General features: G+C 41.9%; 1 protein-coding gene across 5 annotated transcripts in view; it reads right to left on the bottom strand.

Moving 5' to 3' along the window:
• Window positions 1–481: 481 nt before the first annotated feature.
• Window positions 482–22,490, bottom strand: part of osbpl5 (oxysterol binding protein-like 5) — a 103,954-nt gene continuing 81,945 nt past the window's right edge. For all 5 annotated transcript variants that reach the window (XM_023984715.2, XM_023984716.2, XM_023984717.2 and 2 more), the window contains 12 exons: window positions 22,294–22,375; window positions 19,425–19,523; window positions 15,245–15,341; window positions 14,971–15,069; window positions 9,683–9,780; window positions 7,082–7,171; window positions 6,537–6,673; window positions 6,263–6,442; window positions 5,896–6,031; window positions 5,531–5,645; window positions 4,430–4,532; window positions 482–2,635 (listed from right to left, as the gene is read on the bottom strand). In XM_023984715.2, coding sequence (XP_023840483.1) covers window positions 2,500–2,635; window positions 4,430–4,532; window positions 5,531–5,645; window positions 5,896–6,031; window positions 6,263–6,442; window positions 6,537–6,673; window positions 7,082–7,171; window positions 9,683–9,780; window positions 14,971–15,069; window positions 15,245–15,341; window positions 19,425–19,523; window positions 22,294–22,375 — 1,372 coding nt within the window. In that variant the 3' untranslated portion in view covers window positions 482–2,499. The remainder of the gene's footprint in view (window positions 2,636–4,429; window positions 4,533–5,530; window positions 5,646–5,895; window positions 6,032–6,262; window positions 6,443–6,536; window positions 6,674–7,081; window positions 7,172–9,682; window positions 9,781–14,970; window positions 15,070–15,244; window positions 15,342–19,424; window positions 19,524–22,293; window positions 22,376–22,490) is intronic.

Here is a 22,490-nt window from a genome sequence, read left to right as displayed (position 1 = left end):
AAAGGTGTCAAGTGAAAATGAAGTGGCTAAAAGTGTTTCTGAAGTAATTCGACGGCGAAACTTGCATTCTTGAAAGTCAGGACAATCCTTGTTTTGCAGACACATTCTTTTGATAGTTGACGTTGTTTATTTAGCAAGCAAGTAGGAATTTATAATTAAATGAACGAAGTGGAGTTTTGTAGTTAGGTGATGACATCAAGGGACCTGCGTACCTTCAATTATTCGCCAATCATTTATTCAAAAAACAGTTCCATCATCATTTGTCGGATAAACCTGGGTCTACGGAAACCTGCCTAGCGTCTATGCTGTATGACTTTCCTTGCAACACTGTATAACCAGACGTGACTTTCAGCACTGACCATTTAGTGGAGAAACTCAATCAAAAGAGCAAGAATGGGTGTCCAGGCAAAATGTCAATGTTTACTGTAGTGCTACAGTATGCAACAGGTATGACCAATTTTTTTTTTTTTTTTTTTTAGAAAAATCATTTTCTTTCATTCTCATATGACAAAAAGATCTGTGTACATGACAGTAGAGTGCAAAACAAGAGAACAAACTGTGAATCAAAGCATTCAAAGTCGAATTCCTACTTCCTTCATCTCCTCTTCCCCATTGGGTGCCTGGACAAGGGCAAGTTTACACCAACCAATGACGTTGGTTTTTCAATTTTGACCCTGTTTGACTCCTACTTGCCTGACTGTCCGTACGTACGAGTAACATCCCAAGGCTAGATCACAGACCTGGTTCCCCTGGTACACCTGGGTCACGTTCAATAGGGTACAACCCATTTTAAAACCCGAACGGAAATTAGTCCAGTGTCCCTTCCTGTTTCAGTCCATTTTCCTGTTTGGTGCCAAACGAACACGGGAGGCAAACATACACACCTGGGAGAACAAACTTACTCGCGATTGTCACCACTTGCATCCATCTTCCAAGCGGAGTATGATCCGTAAATCAAGGTGAATCACACAATAAATACATTCTGAATCTCATTGGTAACACAGTGCTTGTGTGTGTGTGTGTGCTCCAGACTAATATATACATATGGGTATATTGACCCCCAAGAAATTGTAATCGCATCTAGAACAGTTCTTCCAAACAGCGCCGTCCGACCCATCGACAACCCCATTATCCTATACCTTTAACAGTCTTTCGTTGTTTCCCTTTTTTCTCTTCCCCTGTTCATTCGCTCTACACCGCCAACCATCTGTCCTCTATGACTGATTGTCTACACTAGTGTCATGGTCTACACCAGAGCAGTGCTATAAATCCATTCCCTGATGGCGCTTACAGGCATACGCAGACAGACACACATCCCTTTTGACTTTCTAACCTGCCGCTCTCTGCCTACCCTTCGTTTATATATGTCAATATAAACACACACACACACACACACAAACCTGTAAACAAGTACTCTTTACCTTTCAGGTTATAAATACTGTTTTGGTAAAATCATCATCATCATTATTAAAGATGCACTACGCGGAAATCGTTTCCTGGTTGCAAAAATTCTAATTCGCCAAATTTCAGTTTGTGACAAAACAAGCAAGTATAGTGTAGAGTATAATTGTACCATCTAAACCGCTGGGAAATATATTTCGTATTTTCAGCTGTTTGAAGCTAGTGTACAAAACCGAAAGCGAAAGACGCAAAAACTTCATGGGAAGCATAGAAATAAAGCACATAGAACATATCTACGGCTTCATAGACTTGCTTTCAATCAGTGACAGATCTATAGCACATATGTCTACGTGAATTTGGTCAGAACGCCCAAACAATTACATATTATAGATCTACACAGAAAGACAAATGCATTATTGGAAGTTTCTTTTTCTTATCTCGAGTTCACTTTGTTTTGTCGACGTCACATTGTTTTCTCTTCTTTGTGGCTTTAGCGTTAAGGCCCAAAGTCTGTAGTGAAGGCGGACTATTAAGGACTCCAAGCCGTAGTCCATCAATGCCACATGGGGCCTACTGTACGTACACACAACACACACACACACACACAATAGTATTGCAGGGGGGAGTATAAAAAGTACACATCCATTAATAAAAGACAGGTGGAACATCCTCTTCTGTAAAACCATAATACCTTCTCATTCCTATAAAAAAAAGCTCATTCAGTCCCTATTCTCTCATTCATCTTTTAGAAAAACCCCTCAGTCAGTCCACTCTTTCTTTTTCTGATCTTCTCTTTCTGTCGTGGTCTTCTCAGTCCAAAGTGCTTGGGTGCCGTGCTGTCTGGCTACACTGGAGGGCGCTCTGCTCCGCTCTGGTTGGCAGGTGAGTGGTGGCTGTGGGTGGCTGTGTTTATTGCTATGGCACGTGTGGCCCTCCCGTAATCAGGAGAACAGGACGAAGCTGCCCCTAGACGCTGATCAAAGGTCACTGTTGCTTCTTCTCCATCTAATAGTTAAGGTCAGGGTTAATAGGGAGTGTTGAGCTGATCCTAGATCCGTGCCTGGGGGGGAGGGGTAACTTCTCCTGTCACAGGCTAGTTCAGGTGAAAATGTAGTTGAGGAAGAGTTGGGAGAGCAGGAGGACACACAGGATGAAACAGTGGCGTCCAGTTAATGTCACATTGTCCTCAGTCTCCCGGCGACGGCCCAGTTGACGACCCAACGCTATCAGGTTCCTACGGAAGGACAGGCAGGAGAGTTTCAGTCATCTATCAAAGTTCTAAAATCTTTCCTATCCCAGCATTGGTATGAACTACGACAACTTGAAAACCTGCTAAAACTGAAGGTGCCCAAGTTGACCAGGAGGGGGCAGAGTTGCTCTATCATCTCCATCTTGCAGCGTCCTGTTTATTGTGTGCCTTCGGAAAGAATTCAGACCCCATTACTTTCCCCACATTTTGTTAGGTTACAGCCTTATTCTAATTAATTAAATAGTTTTCCCCCCTCATCAATCTACACACACAATACCCCATAACGACAAAGCAAAAACAGGTTTTTAGAAAATTTTAAATATCACATTTACATTAGTATTCAGACCCTTTACTCAGTACTTTGTTGAAGCACCTTTGGCAGCGATTACAGCCTTCTTGGGTATGACGCTACAAGCTTGGCACACCTTAATTTGGGGAGTTTCTCACATTCTTCTCTGCATATCCTTTCAAGCTCTGTCAGGTCTCTCCAGAGATGTTTGATCGGGTTCAAGTCCAGGCTCTGGCTGGGCCACTCAAGGACATTCAGAGACTTGTCCCGTAGCCATTCCTATGTTGCTTTGGTTGTGTGCTCAGGGTCGTTGTCCTGTTGGAAGGTGAACCTTCGCCCCTTGTCTGAGGTCCTGAGCGCTCTGGAGCAGGTTTTCATCAAGGATCTCTCTGTACTTCGCTCCATTCATCTTTGCCTTGACCCTGACCAGTCTCCCAGCCCCTGCCGCTGAAAAACATCCCCATAGCATTATGGTGTCACCACCATGCTTCTCCGTAGTGATGGTGCCAAGTTTCCTCCAGACGTGACGCGTGGCATTCAGGCCAAAGAGTTCAATCTTTCATCAGACCAGAGAATCTTGTTTCTCATGGCTTGAGAGTCCTTTATGTGCCTTTTGGCAAACTCCAAGCTGTCCTGTGCCTTTTACTGAGGAGTGGCTTCTGTCTGGCCACTACCACCAATGCCTGATTGGTGGAGTGGTGAAGAGATGGTTGTCCTTCTGGAAGGTTCTCCCATCTCGACAGAGGAACTCTGGAGCTCTGTCAGAGTGACCATCGGGTTCTAGGTTACCTCCCTGACCAAGGCCCTTCTCCTCCGATTGTTCAGTTTGGCCGGGCGGCCAGCTCTAGGAAGAGAATTGGTGGTTCCTAACTTCTTCCATTTAAGAATGATGGAGGCCACTGTGTTCTTAGGGACCTTCAATGCTGCAGGAATGTTTTGGTACCCTTCCCCAGATCTGTGCATTGACACAATCCTGTCTCGGAGCTCTACGGACAGTTCCTTCGACCTCATGGCTTGGTTTTGCTCTGACATGCACTGTCAACTATGGGACCTTACATAGACAGGTGTGTGCCTTTCCAAATCATGTCCAATCAATTAGATTTACCACAGGTGTTTCTACAACTTGGGAGTCCATCTCAAGGATGATCAATGGAAACAGGATGCACCTGAGCTCAATTTCCAGTCTCATAGTAAAGGGTCTGAATACTTATGTAAATAAGGTATTACTGTTTTCATTTTTTATTTGTGGGGTATTGTGTAGATTGCTGGATATGTTTTTTTATTTAATCCATTTCAGATTAAGGCTGTAACGTAACAAAATGTCAAAAGTCAAGGGGTCTGAATTCTTCCCGAAGGCACGGTATATGTGTGTGTCGTTGTGCCCTTGAGCAAGGCACTTTACCCTAATTGCTCCTGTAAGTCCCTCTGGATAAGAGCGTCTGTTAAATGATCTTTTGTGTTTAAAAAAAAATGTGCGCGCTCTCTCTTACCTCTGGATGTCTTGCTGTGTCTTCTGTACGGATGCGATGGAGGCCTCTATGAGGGCGATGTCCTTCACTTCCTTGTTGCACCGTGCACACTGGCTCAGGTACCCTAGTAATGTGACAAGGGAGAGAAAATCTATGTTTGGTTGACTGATAGTCTGAGGATAAGACAAGGCGAGATGTATGGGCATCATGTGTGTGTGTATGTACATGCATGCCTGTGAGCAAGTGTGTTTTTGACTTACCTTCATTATCAGAGGACTCGTGTGTAGGTTCTGACGTGGTGAATGTGTGCGTGTCTTACCTTCATTATCAGAGGACTCGTGTGTAGGTTTTGACGTGGTGAATGTGTGCGTGTCTTATCTTCATTATCAGAGGACTCGTGTGTAGGTTTTGACATGGTGAATGTGTGCGTGTCTTACCTTCATTATCAGAGGACTCGTGTGTAGGTTCTGACGTGGTGAATGTGTGTGTCTTACCTTCCTTATCAGAGGACTCGTGTGTAGGTTTGACGTGGTGAATGTGTGCGTGTCTTACCTTCATTATCAGAGGACTCGTGTGTAGGTTCTGACGTGGTGAATGTGTGCGTCTTCACCTTCTTATCAGAGGACTCGTGTGTAGGTTTGACGTGGTGAATGTGTGCGTGTCTTACCTTCATTATCAGAGGACTCGTGTGTAGGTTCTGACGTGGTGAATGTGTGCTGTCTTACCTTCTTATCAGAGGACTCGTGTGTAGGTTCTGACGTGGTGAATGTGTGTGTCTTACCTTCATTATCAGAGGACTCGTGTGTAGGTTCTGACGTGGTGAATGTGTGGTCTTACCTTCATTATCAGAGGACTCGTGTGTAGGTTCTGACGTGGTGAATGTGTGTGTCTTACCTTCATTATCAGAGGACTCGTGTGTAGGTTCTGACGTGGTGAATGTGTGTGTCTTACCTTCTTATCAGAGGACTCGTGTGTAGGTTCTGGTGTGGTGAATGTGTGTGTCTTACCTTCATTATCAGAGGACTCGTGTGTAGGTTCTGACGTGGTGAATGTGGTGTCTTACCTTCCTTATCAGAGGACTCGTGTGTAGGTTCTGGTGTGGTGAATGTGTGCGTGTCTTACCTTCATTATCAGAGGACTCGTGTGTAGGTTCTGGTGTAGTGCTGCTGCTCTCAGTGTTCTGGCTGCAGCTAGACGGCTGGCTGCTGCCTTTCCTGTGTTTCCCATTCACCTGGGCCTGAGAGACACGGGCACGCAAGACCACGCCAAACACACACACACACACACCTGTAATGTCCAATTTTCACAAAACTACACATTGAAGCCAGACTATTGTAAATGGCATATCCATTATGGCAACTGGTCCACAAACACCAGAAGACTGCGGTGAGTGTCCAGTCTAATTGAAATTCTATGGTTAGAACTAGTCAGTTTGGCAAAGAAACTAAGATGGAAAGAGGGAACATCTGTGTGTCTCTCTCTCTTACCTTCTGCTGGCTAGCCCAGGCTGAGGCGCGGCTGTACGCCAGTCCTTTATGTCGTCTCTGTGATTTCTCCTTGGTCTGGATCACCCCGTGCTTCTCAAACTGCACCAGACAGCGCTCAGGGTCCCACGGCCGTGTGCTGCAGAAGAGGGAGGGCAAGTTCACATACATACCAGAGCTTCAGGTGGGGAAATGTATTCTGGGGTTTGTGTGCCAGTGTGGATGCAATGTCTGTATTAGTTCTGTTATATTTGTAATGCCATTTGGTGTGTGTATGTGTGTGTGTGTGTGTGTGTGTGTGTGTGTGTGTGTACGCACTCTATCTATCTGTGTGTGTGTATGACCATTTGGTGGTGTGCTGTGTACATACTCTATGTGTGTGTATGTCCATTCGTTGGTGACAGAGTCCAGGTTGAAGAGTCTGGGGCGCCAAGGTTGGTCTCCACGGTCTTTGGCCTGATTCCTCTGAGCCTCCTCCAGTACGAACTTCTCCTGGGTTGCCTGGTTCTGGTCACGGTCCACTATAGCCCTGGTCACATGCTGCCACAGCCTGCAAGGCACACAGACAGACAAAGGTCTTAGGAAAGCTTCCATCCAATGTATGTAAAAACCTACAGACAGAACACTGTGGTGTGTGTCCTTACCTCTCCGACTCAAACTGCCCTTGCTGGTCCAGCTGTACCACCTGCCTCTTCAGTCTGGTGCTGCGGACCTCTGGAGTAGGGTTCCACAGGTGCTCCTGCTGCCCTGACTTCTTCTCCTGTAGGAACACCTCACCATCCTGATCACACACGCGCACACACACCACACACACACACGCGCACGCACACACACACACACAACCTTTAATATGTTTTGTGCTATTTACACATATGCCTTATTTTTTTACATTGCCAATGCTATTGTATGTCGTCCATTAATCCATCCATCCATCCATCCATCCATCCATCCATCCATCCATATATCAACACGTCACATCAGAACACCTCTTGCTGACCTCTCCTCCTGGAGAAACACCTTTCAATCCTGACAACAACACACAGACACTTTCAATAACAAACAGGGGAGAGATGGGGATATAGTGTGTGTGTGTGTGTGTGAGAGAGAAAGAGAGGGATATTGTGATAGCAAATGCACATAAGAGAGAGTGAGAGAGGGGAGAGAGGGAGATGCATGCATGTACTCTTACCCAGTGTCCGTCCACAGTGGCCAGCAGCTCGTCTCCCTGCTGGATCTTTCCCGAGATCACGTTCACACTGCTGGAGCCTCCCAGGAAGGGCTACAAGACAGAGAGAGAAGACCGTCCCCTACAGGTGACTAGAGCAAGAACAGAACAACCCTGATCCTAGACCTTATGAGCCAACTTGTTCTGAATCTACCGCATGTAAGCTCTGGTATGTATGTGAACTTGTCCTCCCTCCCTCCCTCCCACGTGTGCGTGTGCCATGTGTCACAGTCAGACCGGGATTTCATCTGATTTAACAGTAAATGTAAACATAATAAAACATTTTAAACAGTACCTTTTGGACGAACCCCATCAAACTCAGTTCAAATAACCAACCGTCACAGCACTCACCCCAGTTTTTTTCTGGCCCCTTTACTGTTTTGTCTTTCTATTTGCTTTCATCCAGTGGCTAGTTAATTTAATTCATAAAATAATTACTTTTGTTTGGTAGAGAAGCTGCCTACAATCCATTCAGTTGTTATTTTTTTGAGCCCGGCCGATATGGGTTTTCTTGGGTCTGATACCGATTTCCGATTTTTTTGGGGGACAAAACGTTATCTGCTGATATACTGTTTTACAGCGGGGAAATGAAAAGGTAAAATTTTCCACGTAAATTGCTATCCAAAAAAGCAATTGTCCAAGAAATATGTTTCAAATGTTGATTTCTTACATTGTGACAGTAATGACATCATGGCCACAAGTGTTCAGATAACCAATATTTAAAAAAAATAAAAAGTTATCGGTGGAATTATCGGATGATATCGATATATTGTTAAAAGGACAATATCAGCCTATAAAGTCGGTGAAACGATACAGTTGAAGTCAGAAGTTTACATACACCATAGCCAAATACATTTCAACTCAGTTTTTCACAATTCCTGACATTTATTTAATTCGAGTAAAAATTCCCTGTCTTAGGTCAGATAGGATCACCACTTTATTTTAAGAATGTGAAATGTCAGAATAATAATAGAGAGAATTATTTATTTCAGCTTTATTTTCTTTCATCACATTCCCAGTGGGTCAGAAGTTTACATAAACTCAATTAGTATTTGGTAGCATTGCCTTTAAATTGTTTAACTTGGGTCAAACGTCGTTTCGGGTAGCCTCCCACAATAAGTTGGGTGCATTTTGGCCCATTCCTCCTGACAGAGCTGGTTTGTAGGCCTCCTTGCTCGCACACGCTTTTTCAGTTCTGCCTACAAATGTTCTATAGGATTGAGGTCAGGGCTTTGTAATGGCCACTCCAATACCTTGACTTTGTTGTCCTTAAGCCATTTTGCTACAACTTTGGAAGTATGCTTGGTGTCATTGTCCATTTGGAAGACCCATTTGCGTCCAAGCTTTAACTTCCTGACTGATGTCTTGAGATGTTGCTTCAATATATCCACATCATTTTCCTACCTCATGATGCAATCTATTTTGTGAATTGCACCAGTCCCTCCTGCAGCAAAGCACCCCCACAACATGATGCTGCCAGCCCCGTGCTTCACGGTTGGGATGGTGTTCTTCGGCTTGCAAGCCTCCCCCTTTTTCCTCCAAACATAACGATGGTCATTATGGCCAAACAGTTCTATTTTTGTTTCATCAGACCAGAGGACATTTCTCCAAAAAGTATGATCTTTGTCCCCATGTGCAGTTGCAAACCATAGTCTGGCTTTTTTATGGCGGTTTTGGAGCATTGGCTCCTTCCTTGCTGAGCGGCCTTTCAGGTTATGTCGATATAGGACTCGTTTTACTGTGGATATAGATACTTTTGTACCGGTTTCCTCCAGCATCTTCACAAGGTCCTTTGCTGTTGTTCTGGGATTGATTTGCACTTTTCGCAACCAAAGTATGTTAATCTCTAGGAGACAGAAGGCGTCTCCTTCCTGAGCGGTATGACGGCTGCGTGGTCCCATATACTTGCATACTATTGTTTGTACAGATGAACGTGGTCCCTTCAGGCATTTGGAAATTGCTCCCAAGGATGAACCAGACTTGTGGAGGTCTACATATTTTTTTCTGGGGTCTTGGCTGATTTCTTTTGATTTCCCCATGATGTCAAGCAAAGAGGCACTGAGTTTGAAGGTAGCCCTTGAAATACATCCACAGGTACACCTCCAATTGACTCAAATTATGTCAATTAGCCTATCAGAAGCTTCTAAAGCCATGACATCATTTTCTGGAATTTTCCAAGCTGTTTAAAGGCACAGTCAACTTAGTGTATGTACACTTCTGCCCCACTGGAATTGTGATACAGTGAATTATAAGTGAAATAATCTGTCTGTAAACAATTGTTGGAAAAATGTCACGCACAAATTAGATGTCCTAACTGACTTGCCAAAACTAGTTTGTTAACAAGAACATTGTGAAGTGGTTGAAAAACGAGTTTTAATGACTCCAACCTAAGTGTATGTAAACTTCCGACTTCAACTGTATATGGGTCTGCCTCTAGTTTTCTTTTTCCTCTCACTGCGCAGTTGTTTCACCAAAGTCTGTTTTTATTTATTTCGTATGTATGTTTCTGCACAACATGGAAAAGATGCGAACTTAGGAAGTACACACACACAAACACACACATACCTTCAACTTGAACTCCAGTTCTGCCACATATTTGGTTTTCTCACACTCAATAGTGATCTTCCCTCCCAGCTCCAGTGTCATGGTGCCATACAGAATACCTAATATAGAAACAAGGAGCAACATTTACACACACACACACGTAGAAACACTCCTATCATGAACGATATAAAAGGGCAGCGAACGCAACAGAGCCAGAACAACAGTGTAAATACAGGAGCTACAAGGCAAGCCACTTCAGACAGAAAGCAGTTGGAAAGAAGTACACACTTTAGACAGTAAGCAGTCAGTAAATGGGCCATGCTCGATTACCCATCTACATAATAGGCATTTTGGTTATGCAAAATAAGAACGCTTGATAATTGCGGCTTTTCATCTATTTTGAGTTCGCGGCACATTGAGGAAGAGAATCTTGTTTTTCAGACCCAGCTGATAATCAGATAAGGGGACTGGGTGTTTAAGCAGTAAGGTTATCGTACTATAACTCCTGACTAAGGGCTGTTCTTAGGCCCAAGGCAAAGCCGAGGCCCGGGAACAGCCCTTCGGAGGGAGTTATCACACGATAATCCCTGGGTACTCAAGCAATAATTGCTTTTAGTAAATGGTTGCCAACATAGTTATACAAATATGAATAAAATAATTCTCGTTAACATTTTAACGAGTAAAATAGTTTTTGCATTCTGAATGTGCAAGTCAAAGCGGGTTGGTCATTTGTTAATTCTATTAATTCGACGTTGCTATGCTAAACAAATCACTGGAATCTAGCTAGCAGAGATTTAATGATGATGAGACAAGAACTTCCATAAATAATGATTTAATAAATATCTAAAAGGCCTACATAGGCAACAACTATTATGGTTGACGAGTCCAAGCAAACAAAGCTAGTTTGTTATGTTAATAGTAACGTTTCCGTTGATGGCACACGACGGGAAGAACTGTCCATGGTCTGGTGCTGGTTGGTGACAGCCAGTGTTTGCCTCTTTGGCTGAGAATACATCCCACTCAAATCGTAGCCTGCTAAAATGGCACTCTAGCACTTTCGGTTCTCCATGTTAGGGGCTGCCAATAACTTGAGTGAGCTCTCACACTGGCCACTCACTGCCATTATTTCCCCTTGCCTCCAGGCCCGCATCGGACAACTTTTGCGTTCTTAAGTTGCTACCCAAGCAGGCTGGTCGTTATTTTCTCATGTTTTGACCCAGGTGTTAATTCAAATAAATATATTAATTTGACATTGCTTTGCTAAACAAATCACTGGCTTGTAGCTAGCTAGCAGAGCTTCAACGCTGATAAGAGACAACAGTTTGCCCTACACCCAATTCTGTCGAATCAAAGGAATTTGCAAAAAACAATCAGATTTCGACAGAAATATGACTGTGACGCAAAGAAAATTCAAGGAGAGGGGGTATAAAAATGGTCCGATTTAAAAACAAATTCAAAACATATCGAGACGTGATCTTTTTCAAGGACAGTCTGGAAAAAGAAGCATTCTTGCGTACCTAAATAAGCGCTATTCAAAGTGCTCTGAACAAATTAAGGGAATCATTCAAACATCTATTCAGTTGCGGCCCACTTCTTGGAAGTGGTTGAAAAACGAGTTTTAATTAAGTGTAGGTAAACTTCCGACTTCAACTGTATTATGAAAGTAAGACAAAGGCCATTACGCAGGCACTGGAATAAGCAGATCATAAAAGACAAGCCTTTAACACTAGAACCGCTAAAGCAGCCAATGTTTTTCATTAATGCCCCCCTCCGTCCTTGACTTTTTCTAAAAAAGTTTATAACACACTGTCGTTGTTAGAATCTTAATATCACAAACAAAACCGGAGTTATAACCAGTTTTAGGAGGGCTTGTCATTATTAGAATGGTTGTCCCCAGTTGCCCCTCTTTCTCCTGACAGTAGGGCATGCTCCGCTCCTTCTCCTGACACTGGAATATGCAGTGCATCGCTGATAATCACCCAGATAATTCCCTCGAATCTGAACCTAAACTAATTTCACACGCATAACAAATGAAGTTAAGTATGATGGGGAGAAAGGGTAAGTTGATGAGTGAAGGTACGCGAGCAATGTATAATTATGTAACCACCAATAGTGTACGAATTACGTGGCGGGCCATTCTATTGTGTTGGTCCATTGTAGTTATAATCTTTAAAACAGTATGAATCAAAGCCGTCTTATCATTCTACTCTGGCCTACTTGGCCTACTTGGATTAGGCTACACAGTACGTAATTGTACTTGCTGAACAACTTTCAATATCTTGGAAAATGTCCATATTAGGCAGCAGGTGAACGAGTGTTGGAATCATGTGGTGATGGGACTTGTGGAACCTTATGTTGGCAAGGGGAGAAATGTCACCACGGACAATTTCTTAACTTCACTGTCATCGGCTAACAATTTGCTTGCGAAGAAAACAAGTCTGGCCAGCGCCATGAACAAAGTGAGATGGGAGCTCCCTCCATCGGCGCAAAAATAAGACACCTGCACAGCCTTTTGTATTCCACAGCGGTGCTGAAGAATGACAAAGACAACGGGAACCACAACCAAACAAAGTCAAGCAAGTGAGAGTAAAAAAATAATTGTGCCAACTGTTAGGACAAGAGTTAACAGCTAAATGAGATCCAACTGAGGTCACTGCGTGAAGACGCACACCATGTAAGCATAAGCAGACAATTACGAACTATTTTGACTGCTGTCAAATCAACACTTTCATTATAATGCCATTATTTATTTTGTGCTGAGTTTCATTAGTTGGCGAGGCCACTTGGCGCTTATAATGATGTTGAGGCTACTGATGTTTTCATCATTTGACCGTACGTACGTCTTGGTGGTTGGGGTATTTACATTTTGTCATTATAAAAAGCAGCTGTTACCTTGTTCCAACACATATGCTATCTGTTTCATAGTTGTAACAAAGGCCCTCCACTAATATTTTGTTTTTAAAACGAATGTTGGCGTATGTGTTTTTCAGTTTATATATATCCTACAGTAACAAACTAATAAATGCTACTGTTATTTGAAATAATAATAGCATATATGAAATACATTAATTACACTGTTAGAATGCTGCAGTCAGAATGACTTGAAGAGGAGTCCATCGAGGCACAGCAGTTCTAGTGTTAAAACTACAATCCTTGTTGAAACAATAGCAAAGCGGTCAACCCGCCTGTCTTGGTAAAAATTTGAGGGATGGGCCTGGAGAAATGTAGCCACTCAAATTCAGAGACAGAGCTATGGATACAAGGACTGAGCATCCATGATAACAAAATTATAGTTTTAACCATGTTTTGAGGCCAATCTGTGTAGGCACAAATCTGGCCTGCGGGTGGTTTGAGCAAAAAAACTCAATATACAGTGCCTTCAGAGAGTATTCAGACCCCTTGACATTTTCCACATTTTGTTACATTATTGCCTTATTCTAAAATTGATTAAATTGTTGTTTTTCCCCCTCATCAATCTATACACAATACCCCATAACGACAAAGCAAAAACAACTTTTTTGAATTTTCATAATTATTCAAACTCTTTACTCAGCACTTTGTTGAAGCACCTTTGGCAACAATTACAGCGTTGACTCTTCTTGGGTATGACGCTCACGCTAGGCACACCTGTATTTGGAGAGTTTCTCCCATTCTCCTCTGCAGATCCTCTCAAGCTCTGTCGGGTTGTATGGGGAGCATCGCTGCACAGCTATTTTCAGGTCCCTCCAGAGATGTTAGATTGGGTTCAAGTCCGGGCTCTGGCTGGGCCACTCAAGGACATTCAGAGACTTTTCCCAAAGCCACTCCTGCGTTGTCCTGTTGGAAGGTGAACCGTCGCCCCAGTCTGAGGTACTGAGCGCTCTGGAGTAGGTTTTCATCAAGGATCTCTCTGTACTTTGCTCCGTTCATCTTTCCCTCGATCCTGACTAGTCTCCCAGTCCCTGCCGCTGAAAACATCCCCACAGCATGATGCGGTGGCAGCTTCACCGTAGGGATGGCGCTAGGTTTCCTCCAGACGTGACGCTTGGCATTCAGGCCAAATAGTTCAATCTTGGTTTCAGCAGACCAGAGATCAGACCATCTTGTTTCTCATGGTCAGAGTCCTTTAGGTTCCTTTTGGCCAACTCCAAGCAGGCTGTCATGTGCCTTTTACTGAGGAGTGGCTTCCGTCTGGCCACTCTARCATAAAGGCCTGATTGGTGGAGTGCCACAGAGATGGTTGTCCTTCTGGAAGTTTCTCCCATCTCCACAGAGGAACTCTGGAGCTCTGTCAGAGTGACCATCGGGTTCTAGGTTACCTCCCTGACCAAGCCCTTTCTCCCCCGATTGCTCAGTTTGGCTCCGGCCAGCTCTAAGAAGACTTGATGGTTCCAAACTTCTTCCATTTAAGAATGGAGGCCACTGTGTTCTTGGGGACCTTCAATGCTGCAGAAATGTTTTGGTACCCTTCCCCAGATCTGTGCCTCGACACAATCCTGTCTCAGAGCTCTACAGACAATTCCTTCGACCTCATGGCTTGGTTTTTTCTCTGACATGCACTGTCAACTGTGGGACCTTATATAGACAGGTGTGTGCCTTTCCAAATCATGTTCAATCAATTGAATTTTGAATTTACCACAGGTGAACTCCAATCAAGTTGTAGAAACTTCAAGGATGATCAATGGAAACAGGATGCACCTGAGCTCAATTTCTAGTCCCATAGCAAAGGGTCTGAATACTTATGTAAATAAGGTATTTGTTTTTGAATTGTAATACATTTGCAAACATTTCTAAAAATGTGTTTTTGCTTTTTCATTATGGGTTATTATGTGTAGATTGTGGAAAATGTTAAGGGTCTGAATACTTTCCGAATGCACTGTATTTTTCAAATGACTGAAACCAAATCGACGCCGTGTAGAAATGATAACGGACCTACAGTCTTACAGTTTCTTGAATGTTTCCAGCTCGCTAATGAATCACAGAAATGTAAAGCTAGACAGTCAGGGAGTATTGACAATTCCAAAAACGATGAATAGAGACTATCCTTTGCAAATGTTTACGCCGAGGAAATGTCGTAGACTGAATTAGCCCCCCGGGGCAAAATTTGTTTGACACCCCTGCTATACAGCATTTGTTTAGATGTACTTATATTGGGTTCTGATGGGGTACGACTGTTGTACTAAGCTCGTGTTCAGTTTTTTAAATTAATGATAGGAATATACATAAGCCCAAAAATGGATGCAGCAATTACGGATTCAGTAGAGTTGCTCAGAAAACCAGAGATATTTAGATTCCAGAAAGACCGTTTATGGATTTTTAAAAAGTAGTACCTTTACAGTGGGCGTAAGGCATGGTGATGACGTACTCCTCATCCCTGCCCAGCAGCATCAATCTGGCCCTGCCATCCAGTATGGCAGACAGAGAGTTACCTGGAACAGGAAATTAGAATTTACACCTTTCAACCTGGTCCCAGAAAAGATCTGTTTCATAGACACCTTTAGGCATAGAGTAGATAGAAACACCATGAAGCTCAATTGAATTCCCGACATAACAGATTGACTACACGAGAACAAAGATTGTGGTGTGCAAAATAAGCCAGCGTACCGTAAAACTTGGACTTGGCCAAGATGCTGCCGCTGATATAGAAGCCGTCCTTCTTGTTGCAGATGTAGAAGGCAGAGATCGGTGGGTGGTGGGAGATCTGAGATATAAAAATAGGGAGTGTGTTATTTAGGGCAGTGATTCTCAACTGGGGGAAGTCGCGACCTCCATGGGGGCCGCTGGAGGATTTTAAGGGGTCACACGACTTGTATAAAATAATATATAAAGCATATATAAGGTAAACGCCGTACCAAAATTTTGATTTTGAAAGGATACCGCCGCACTGCTTACACAGGTGTGTATGCTACAGAAAAGCTGTAGTGCTACAGAAAAGCTGTAGTGCACCTGCCTTAAGAACCCAGAGACAGGTCATGGAGCGAGAGCTGGACAGCTACACTCTGATGGCAGCAGACAGTCAGTGATCCTTCAGAGTGGTGGCGAGTTCACGCACCCAACTTCCCATAAGTGGGTTGTCTGACAAAGAAATACTTTTCCATCCCTGCCACAAGCTCACCCTCTGAGAGAGCATTTAGCACTGGGGGTAATGTGGGTCACAAGCCACAGGGCAACTTTGAAGCCGGAAACTGTCAATAGGCTGGTGTTCTTGGCACAGAACTTGCGAAGAGGGAGGTAGTGAATTGTTTCATGGTGAACTGAGAAACACACAGACTGTCCGGTTAATGCTTAAAGAAGTTAGTTTGAAAAGGTTTACAACTTGAATTCATAATGACCGGTGTTATTCTGAAAAAGGACTGCACTAATAATAAATACGCATGTTTACATTTTCTTTACATCCTGAGTACTTTAAATATATTATTATGTAATTTTACTGTATATTTATTTAACTCCTATACCTTTGTTTATGTTTCATGTTTGCACAGGTTTATCACAGAAGTAAACAAATCAATACAAAACATGTGCAATGCCCCTTTTCTGTTTCTATAAGGTTAAAAGCAATATTTAGTAATTTATTAACTTTGAAAGGATCATAAAATGTTTTTTTATTTTTTTTAAGTACAGTATATCGTTATCATCCGGACAGTGGAAACATATCATGTTACCCTTCTGCACTACCTATCAGTGTGAAAATGGCTTCTCTGCTATGGCCATGCTGAAAACATAAAGCAGAAACAAACTGGACAGGCAGCGTGACCTCTGAGTTGCCCTGTCAACCATCACCCCATACTTCAACAAACTTACCAAACTGAAGAAACACCCCCAGCTTTCCCACTGATAGACCTCACACACCATAAATAAACAGGTTCATGAATTATTGTTAACTTGTTATTGTTACTTAATTGTAACATTAATATTACATTTAAAAAATATATATTTTACCTTTATTTAACAAGGTTAAGTTAAGAGCAAATTCTTATTTTCAATGACGGCCTAGGAACACTGTGTTAACTGCCTTGTTCAGGGGCAGAATGAACGATTTTAACCTTGTCAGCTCAGGGATTTGATCTTGCAACCTTTCGGTTACTAGTCCAACACTCTAACCACTAGGCTATCTGCTCTAACCACTAGGCTACCTGCTCTAACCACTAGGCTACCTGCTCTAACCACTAGGCTACTTGCCGCTTGAACTGGTTAAAAACTTAAACCTTTATAAAAGCTTTACGGTTGTGAAACTATTCACATGGTAACTGATGATTAAGAATTCCTAATGATTGTTGTTTTTTCTATTTTAAACACTGGTGTGTGTTACTGTTCATTAACATTATTGGACTGGTGTGTGTTCCTGTTCATTAACATTATTGGACTGGTGTGTGTTCCTGCTTCATTAACATTATTGACTGGTGTGTGTGTACTGTTCATTAAACATTATTGGACTGGTGTGTGTTACTGTTCATTAACATTATTGGACTGGTGTGTGTTACTGTTCATTAACATTATTGGACTGGTGTGTGTTTCTGTTCATTAACATTATTGGACTGGTGTGTGTTACTGTTCATTAACATTATTGGACTGGTGTGTGTTACTGTTCATTAACATTATTGGACTGGTGTGTGTGTTCTGTTCATTAACATTATTGGACTGGTGTGTGTTACTGTTCATTACATTATTGGACTGGTGTGTGTTACTGTTCATTAACATTATTGGACTGGTGTGTGTTTCATGTTAACATTATTGGACTGGTGTGTGTTCCTGTTCATTAACATTATTGGACTGGTGTGTGTTACTGTTCATTAACATTATTGGACTGGTGTGTGTTACTGTTCATTAACATTATTGGACTGGTGTGTGTTCATGTAACATTATTGGACTGGTGTGTGTTCTGTTCATTAACATTATTGGACTGGTGTGTGTTACTGTTCATTAACATTATTGGACTGGTGTGTGTTCTGTTCATTAACATTATTGGACTGGTGTGTGTTACTGTCATTAACATTATTGACTGGTGTGTGTTACTGTTCATTAACATTATTGGACTGGTGTGTGTTACTGTTCATTAACTTATTGGACTGGTGTGTGTTACTGTCATTAACATTATTGGACTGGTGTGTGTTCTGTTCATTAACATTATTGGACTGGTGTGTGTTACTGTTCATTACATTATTGGACTGGTGGTGTTACTGTTCATTAACATTATTGGACTGGTGTGTGTTACTGTTCATTAACATTATTGGACTGGTGTGTGTTACTGTTCATTAACATTATTGGACTGGTGTGTGTTACTGTCATTAACATTATTGGACTGGTGTGTGTTACTGTTCATTAACATTATTGGACTGGTGTGTGTTACTGTTCATTAACATTATTGGACTGGTGTGTGTTACTGTTCATTAACATTATTGGACTGGTGTGTGTTAATGTTCATTAACATTATTGGACTGGTGTGTGTTACGTTTCATTAACATTATTGGACTGGTGTGTGTTCTGTTCATTAACATTATTGGACTGGTGTGTGTTCTGTTCATTAACATTATTGGACTGGTGTGTTTACTGTTCATTAACATTATTGACTGGTGTGTGTTACTGTTCATTAACATTATTGGACTGGGTGTGTTTACTGTTCATTAACATTATTGGACTGGTGTGTGTTACTGTTCATTAACATTATTGGACTGGTGTGTGTTACTGTCATTAACATTATTGGACTGGTGTGTGTTACTGTTCATTAACATTATTGGACTGGTGTGTGTTACTGTTCATTAACATTATTGGACTGGTGTGTGTTACTGTTCATTAACATTATTGGACTGGTGTGTGTTACTGTTCATTACATTATTGGACTGGTGTGTGTTCTGTTCATTAACATTATTGGACTGGTGTGTGTTCTGTTCATTAACATTATGGACTGGTGTGTGTTCTGTTCATTAACATTATTGGACTGTGTGTGTTTCTGTTCATTAACATTATTGGACTGGTGTGTGTTACTGTTCATTAACATATTGGACTGGTGTGTGTTACTGTTCATTAACATTATTGGACTGGTGTGTGTTACTGTTCATTAACATTATTGGACTGGTGTGTGTTACTGTTAACATTATTGGACTGGTGGTTGTTACTGTTCATTAACATTATTGGACTGGTGTGTGTTACTGTTCATTAACATTATTGACTGGTGTGTGTTATGTTCATAACATATTGGACTGTGTGTGTGTTACTGTTCATTAACATTTTGGACTGGTGTGTGTACTGTCATTAAACATTATTGGACTGGTGTGTGTTACTGTTCATTAACATTATTGGACTGGTGTGTGTTACTGTTAACATTATTGGACTGGTGTGTGTTACTGTTCATTAACATTATTGGACTGGTGTGTGTTACTGTTCATTAAAATTATTGGACTGGTGTGTGTTACTGTTCATTTTTTAAATATCATAATAGTATCCCATTGAGACAGAGTTAATTTTGCATGTGAAGCCTGCCCAAGAAGGCAGCTGCAATACAACATTACAAAATGTAATCATCAATAGTCTATAATATTGGGTCACGACTCAATTGTCATTGTCAAATGACAGCCCTACTGCTGTCAATGAGTTTGGTTAGGAGGCAGCTGAAGTCTGGGGACGAAGCATGTAGATTTGCCACTAACATGGCCTCAGGTCTGAGGCAGCCATTTGCACAATAGCTAGGGTTGAGCTAGCTTCTGGACAAAAGACCTGCAGAGGTATGACAGAGACAGCGGTACACACTTGCTGTGTGTGTGTGTAAGAAGTATATGGGTCGTCTCACCTGCTCCGCGATGTAAAAGGTGCAGCTGTCTGTCTGAGGGTGGAGCCAGCAACAGCGAAACGTCTCTCCTAGGATGGGGTTATAGGGCTTCTTCAGACCCTGTAACACGCACACCCATCCACTACTGTTAAAATCTATCACATGCATGCACACAGCCATACTTCATATAAATCATCAAATCAAAGGATTCAAACCACAAAAAAATCATAGCTGCATGGACACAATGATGGATACAGACACACCCAAGCATAGACACACATACATACTGTTAATATCTATCACATGAATGCACTCATTCCAAACTGTGTATCATACAAAATAGTAGGGCTGTCCCCGACGAAACAAAAAATATTGGTCGACAGAAAGTTGCCTGTTCTTTCGACCAATCGATTGGTCAACATTTTTAAATGTGTATTTTTCCATATATAGACATACTGTGTTTTAATAAAATCAACTACATGCATTGAGCTTGTCTGATGCTTTAAGCTTATGACAAATGCCTCAAGAGGGCTCCAGAAGAAAAAAAAAAACTTAACCTGACCCAACTATTCTCATCTCGCTCCTGTTGGCTTTAGCAGACTCTGCCAGTACTCTCCTGAAGTTGCCGGTAATAGATTACACGAGGAGTCTCATGTTGAATACCAATTTATCTTACCATTTCTCCTGATCTGCGTGCCAGTTATGGTGTTCATATGCACATTTTCATGAAACAGTTTAATTTAATTTATAATAACGTCTTCATATCTCAAAATCATTGTCATGTGGTTAATCAAAATTCTATCCAAATAAAAATAAAAATGATCAACCTAAAAAGTCACTTCTATTGCCATTGCCAACTATGTAAATATAGCCAACCAATAAACTACCTGCAGGTAGAAAATATCCCGATGAAAATAAATATTCTATTTGTCACATTGGCCTGTTTGCAACGAACTTGAAACATTGTATCAACTATTAACTTGGGTCTGGCCCGAAGCTAGCGAACTTGCTGTTCCTCCTATAGAATAATAGCTCAAAAGTATTGTGTAGCTCCTGCACCTAAATATAAACAGTACCAGCACCCACAATTAGTGCCAGAACCTATTTCAGTCCAAGTCCAGCACTGATAAGTTGTAATCAGGTAAGCCTATTTTATGACGTTTCCACTGGATCAGAGCATGACATTTTTCCCTTTCACGCCGAGTGGTTATCGAAAGGGAGAGAGCTGGTAAGATTTTAAGTACATTGAACTATTGTAATTCTAGATGGAAGTAAAAACAGACTTTGTTTGCTTGCTGTTTGAGGTGAAGAAAACATTACTTTGAAAAGCTCCATGGGTTATTAGTGGTGGTGCATTAAGCCAATCAAAAGTACTATCAGATCCCCAAATGGGCAGATTTTATATGTGTGTGTGTTTGTATATATTTTTGTGTGTGTAGAAGGCCAGCATCCCGGAGTCGCCTCTTTACTGTTGACGTTGAGACTGGTGTTTTGCAGGTACTATTTAATGAAGCTGCCAGTTGAGGACTTGTGAGGCATCTGTTTCTCAAACTAGACACTCTAATGTACTTGTCCTCTTGCTCAGTTGTGCAACGGGGCCCTCCCACTCCTCTTTCTATTCTGGTTAGGGCCAGTTTGCGCTGCTCTTTGAAGGGAATAGTACACAGCGTTGTACGAGATCTTCAGTTTCTTGGCAATTTCTCACATAGAATAGCCTTTATTTCTCAGAACAGGAATAGACTGATGAATTTCAGAAGAAAGTCCTTTGTTTCTGGCCATTTTGAGCTTGTAATTGAACCCACAAATGCTGATGCTCTAGATACTCAACTAGTCTAAAGAAGGCCAGTTTTATTCCTTCTTTAATCAGACCAACAGTTTTCAGCTGTGCTAACTTAATTGCAAAAGGGTTTTCTAATGATCAATTAGCCTTTCAAAATGATAAACTTGGATTAGCTAACACAAAGTGTCATTGGAACACAGGAGTGATGGTTGCTGATAATGGGCCTCTGTACTCTGTAGATATTCCATAAAAAATCTGCTGTTTCCAGCTACAATAGTAATTTACAACATTAACAATGTCTACACTGTATTTCTGATCAACTTGATGTTATTTTAATGGACAAAAAAAATTGCTTTCCTTTCAAAAACAAGGACATTTCTAAGTGACCCCAAACTTTTGAACGTTAGTGTATGCATGTATGTATACATGTCTCTATGTATGTATATGTGTGTTACTGCTCAACTAAAACAAATCTCGGTCGACCAACAGCCTAACGACCAAACAATCGACCAGTCAACTAATTGGGGTCAGCACTACAAAATAGATTAACGGGCAAATACGAAATGAAAGAATAAAAGAGTGACACATTAAACTAAAATTCAAGCGGTGCTCTACCCCCTCTGTTTGCCACACCCTATCACGTGTCTGTGTTGCTGTGTGTATCAGGTACACCTGGCTTGGAAACCAGCTGAACCTGTAATGCTGGGAGGCCCTGTGGCAGTTACACCAGAGACACTCTAACCTCGTTCCCAGGCTAGCGTATATAAGATAGAGTATATAAGKCTGAAAGAACAACGACTCAAATCTAGCCTATATGGGAGTGAAGTATATTTTTTTAATTTGACCATCTATGGTATAAACTCTTTACCAAGACCCTGCAGAAWTGAAATAACTAACCTAAATCCGCAATCTCCAATTCCACAACCCACACCGTTAACACTATGGAATTTTTGTTTTTCAAATTTTGGCTTGAATATCGGTTGTATGTTCATACAGTGGTACAGTGGAAGTCAGACCAGTCACTCAGAACTACAATGACTCCTCCAGCCAACCCCAGAAATAGGGGAGTGTCACGTTGTATTATTACCCTTAAAGAACAGGCGAGTTTACCTTGGGCTTCTTGTAGAAGCCAGACAGGTACCAGCGCACGACCTGCTTTATTCTGCCATATGGACTCTCCTCCCTCGCAGCCCTGGGACCAGAGAGAAAGCAAGAGCGAGAGAGGACATAGAAGAAAAAAAGGAGAGCGAGAGAGAGGGGGAGGGAAAGGGAGAGATGGACACAGTGCTTTGTTCAGTTTGAGTGTA

The sequence above is a fragment of the Salvelinus sp. IW2-2015 genome, linkage group LG4q.1:29, assembly GCF_002910315.2.
Source record: "Salvelinus sp. IW2-2015 linkage group LG4q.1:29, ASM291031v2, whole genome shotgun sequence".
NCBI classification, from domain to species: domain Eukaryota; kingdom Metazoa; phylum Chordata; class Actinopteri; order Salmoniformes; family Salmonidae; genus Salvelinus; species Salvelinus sp. IW2-2015.
Note: the sequence above shows the minus strand (reverse complement) of the source record. Positions and strands in the feature narration are given on the sequence as shown.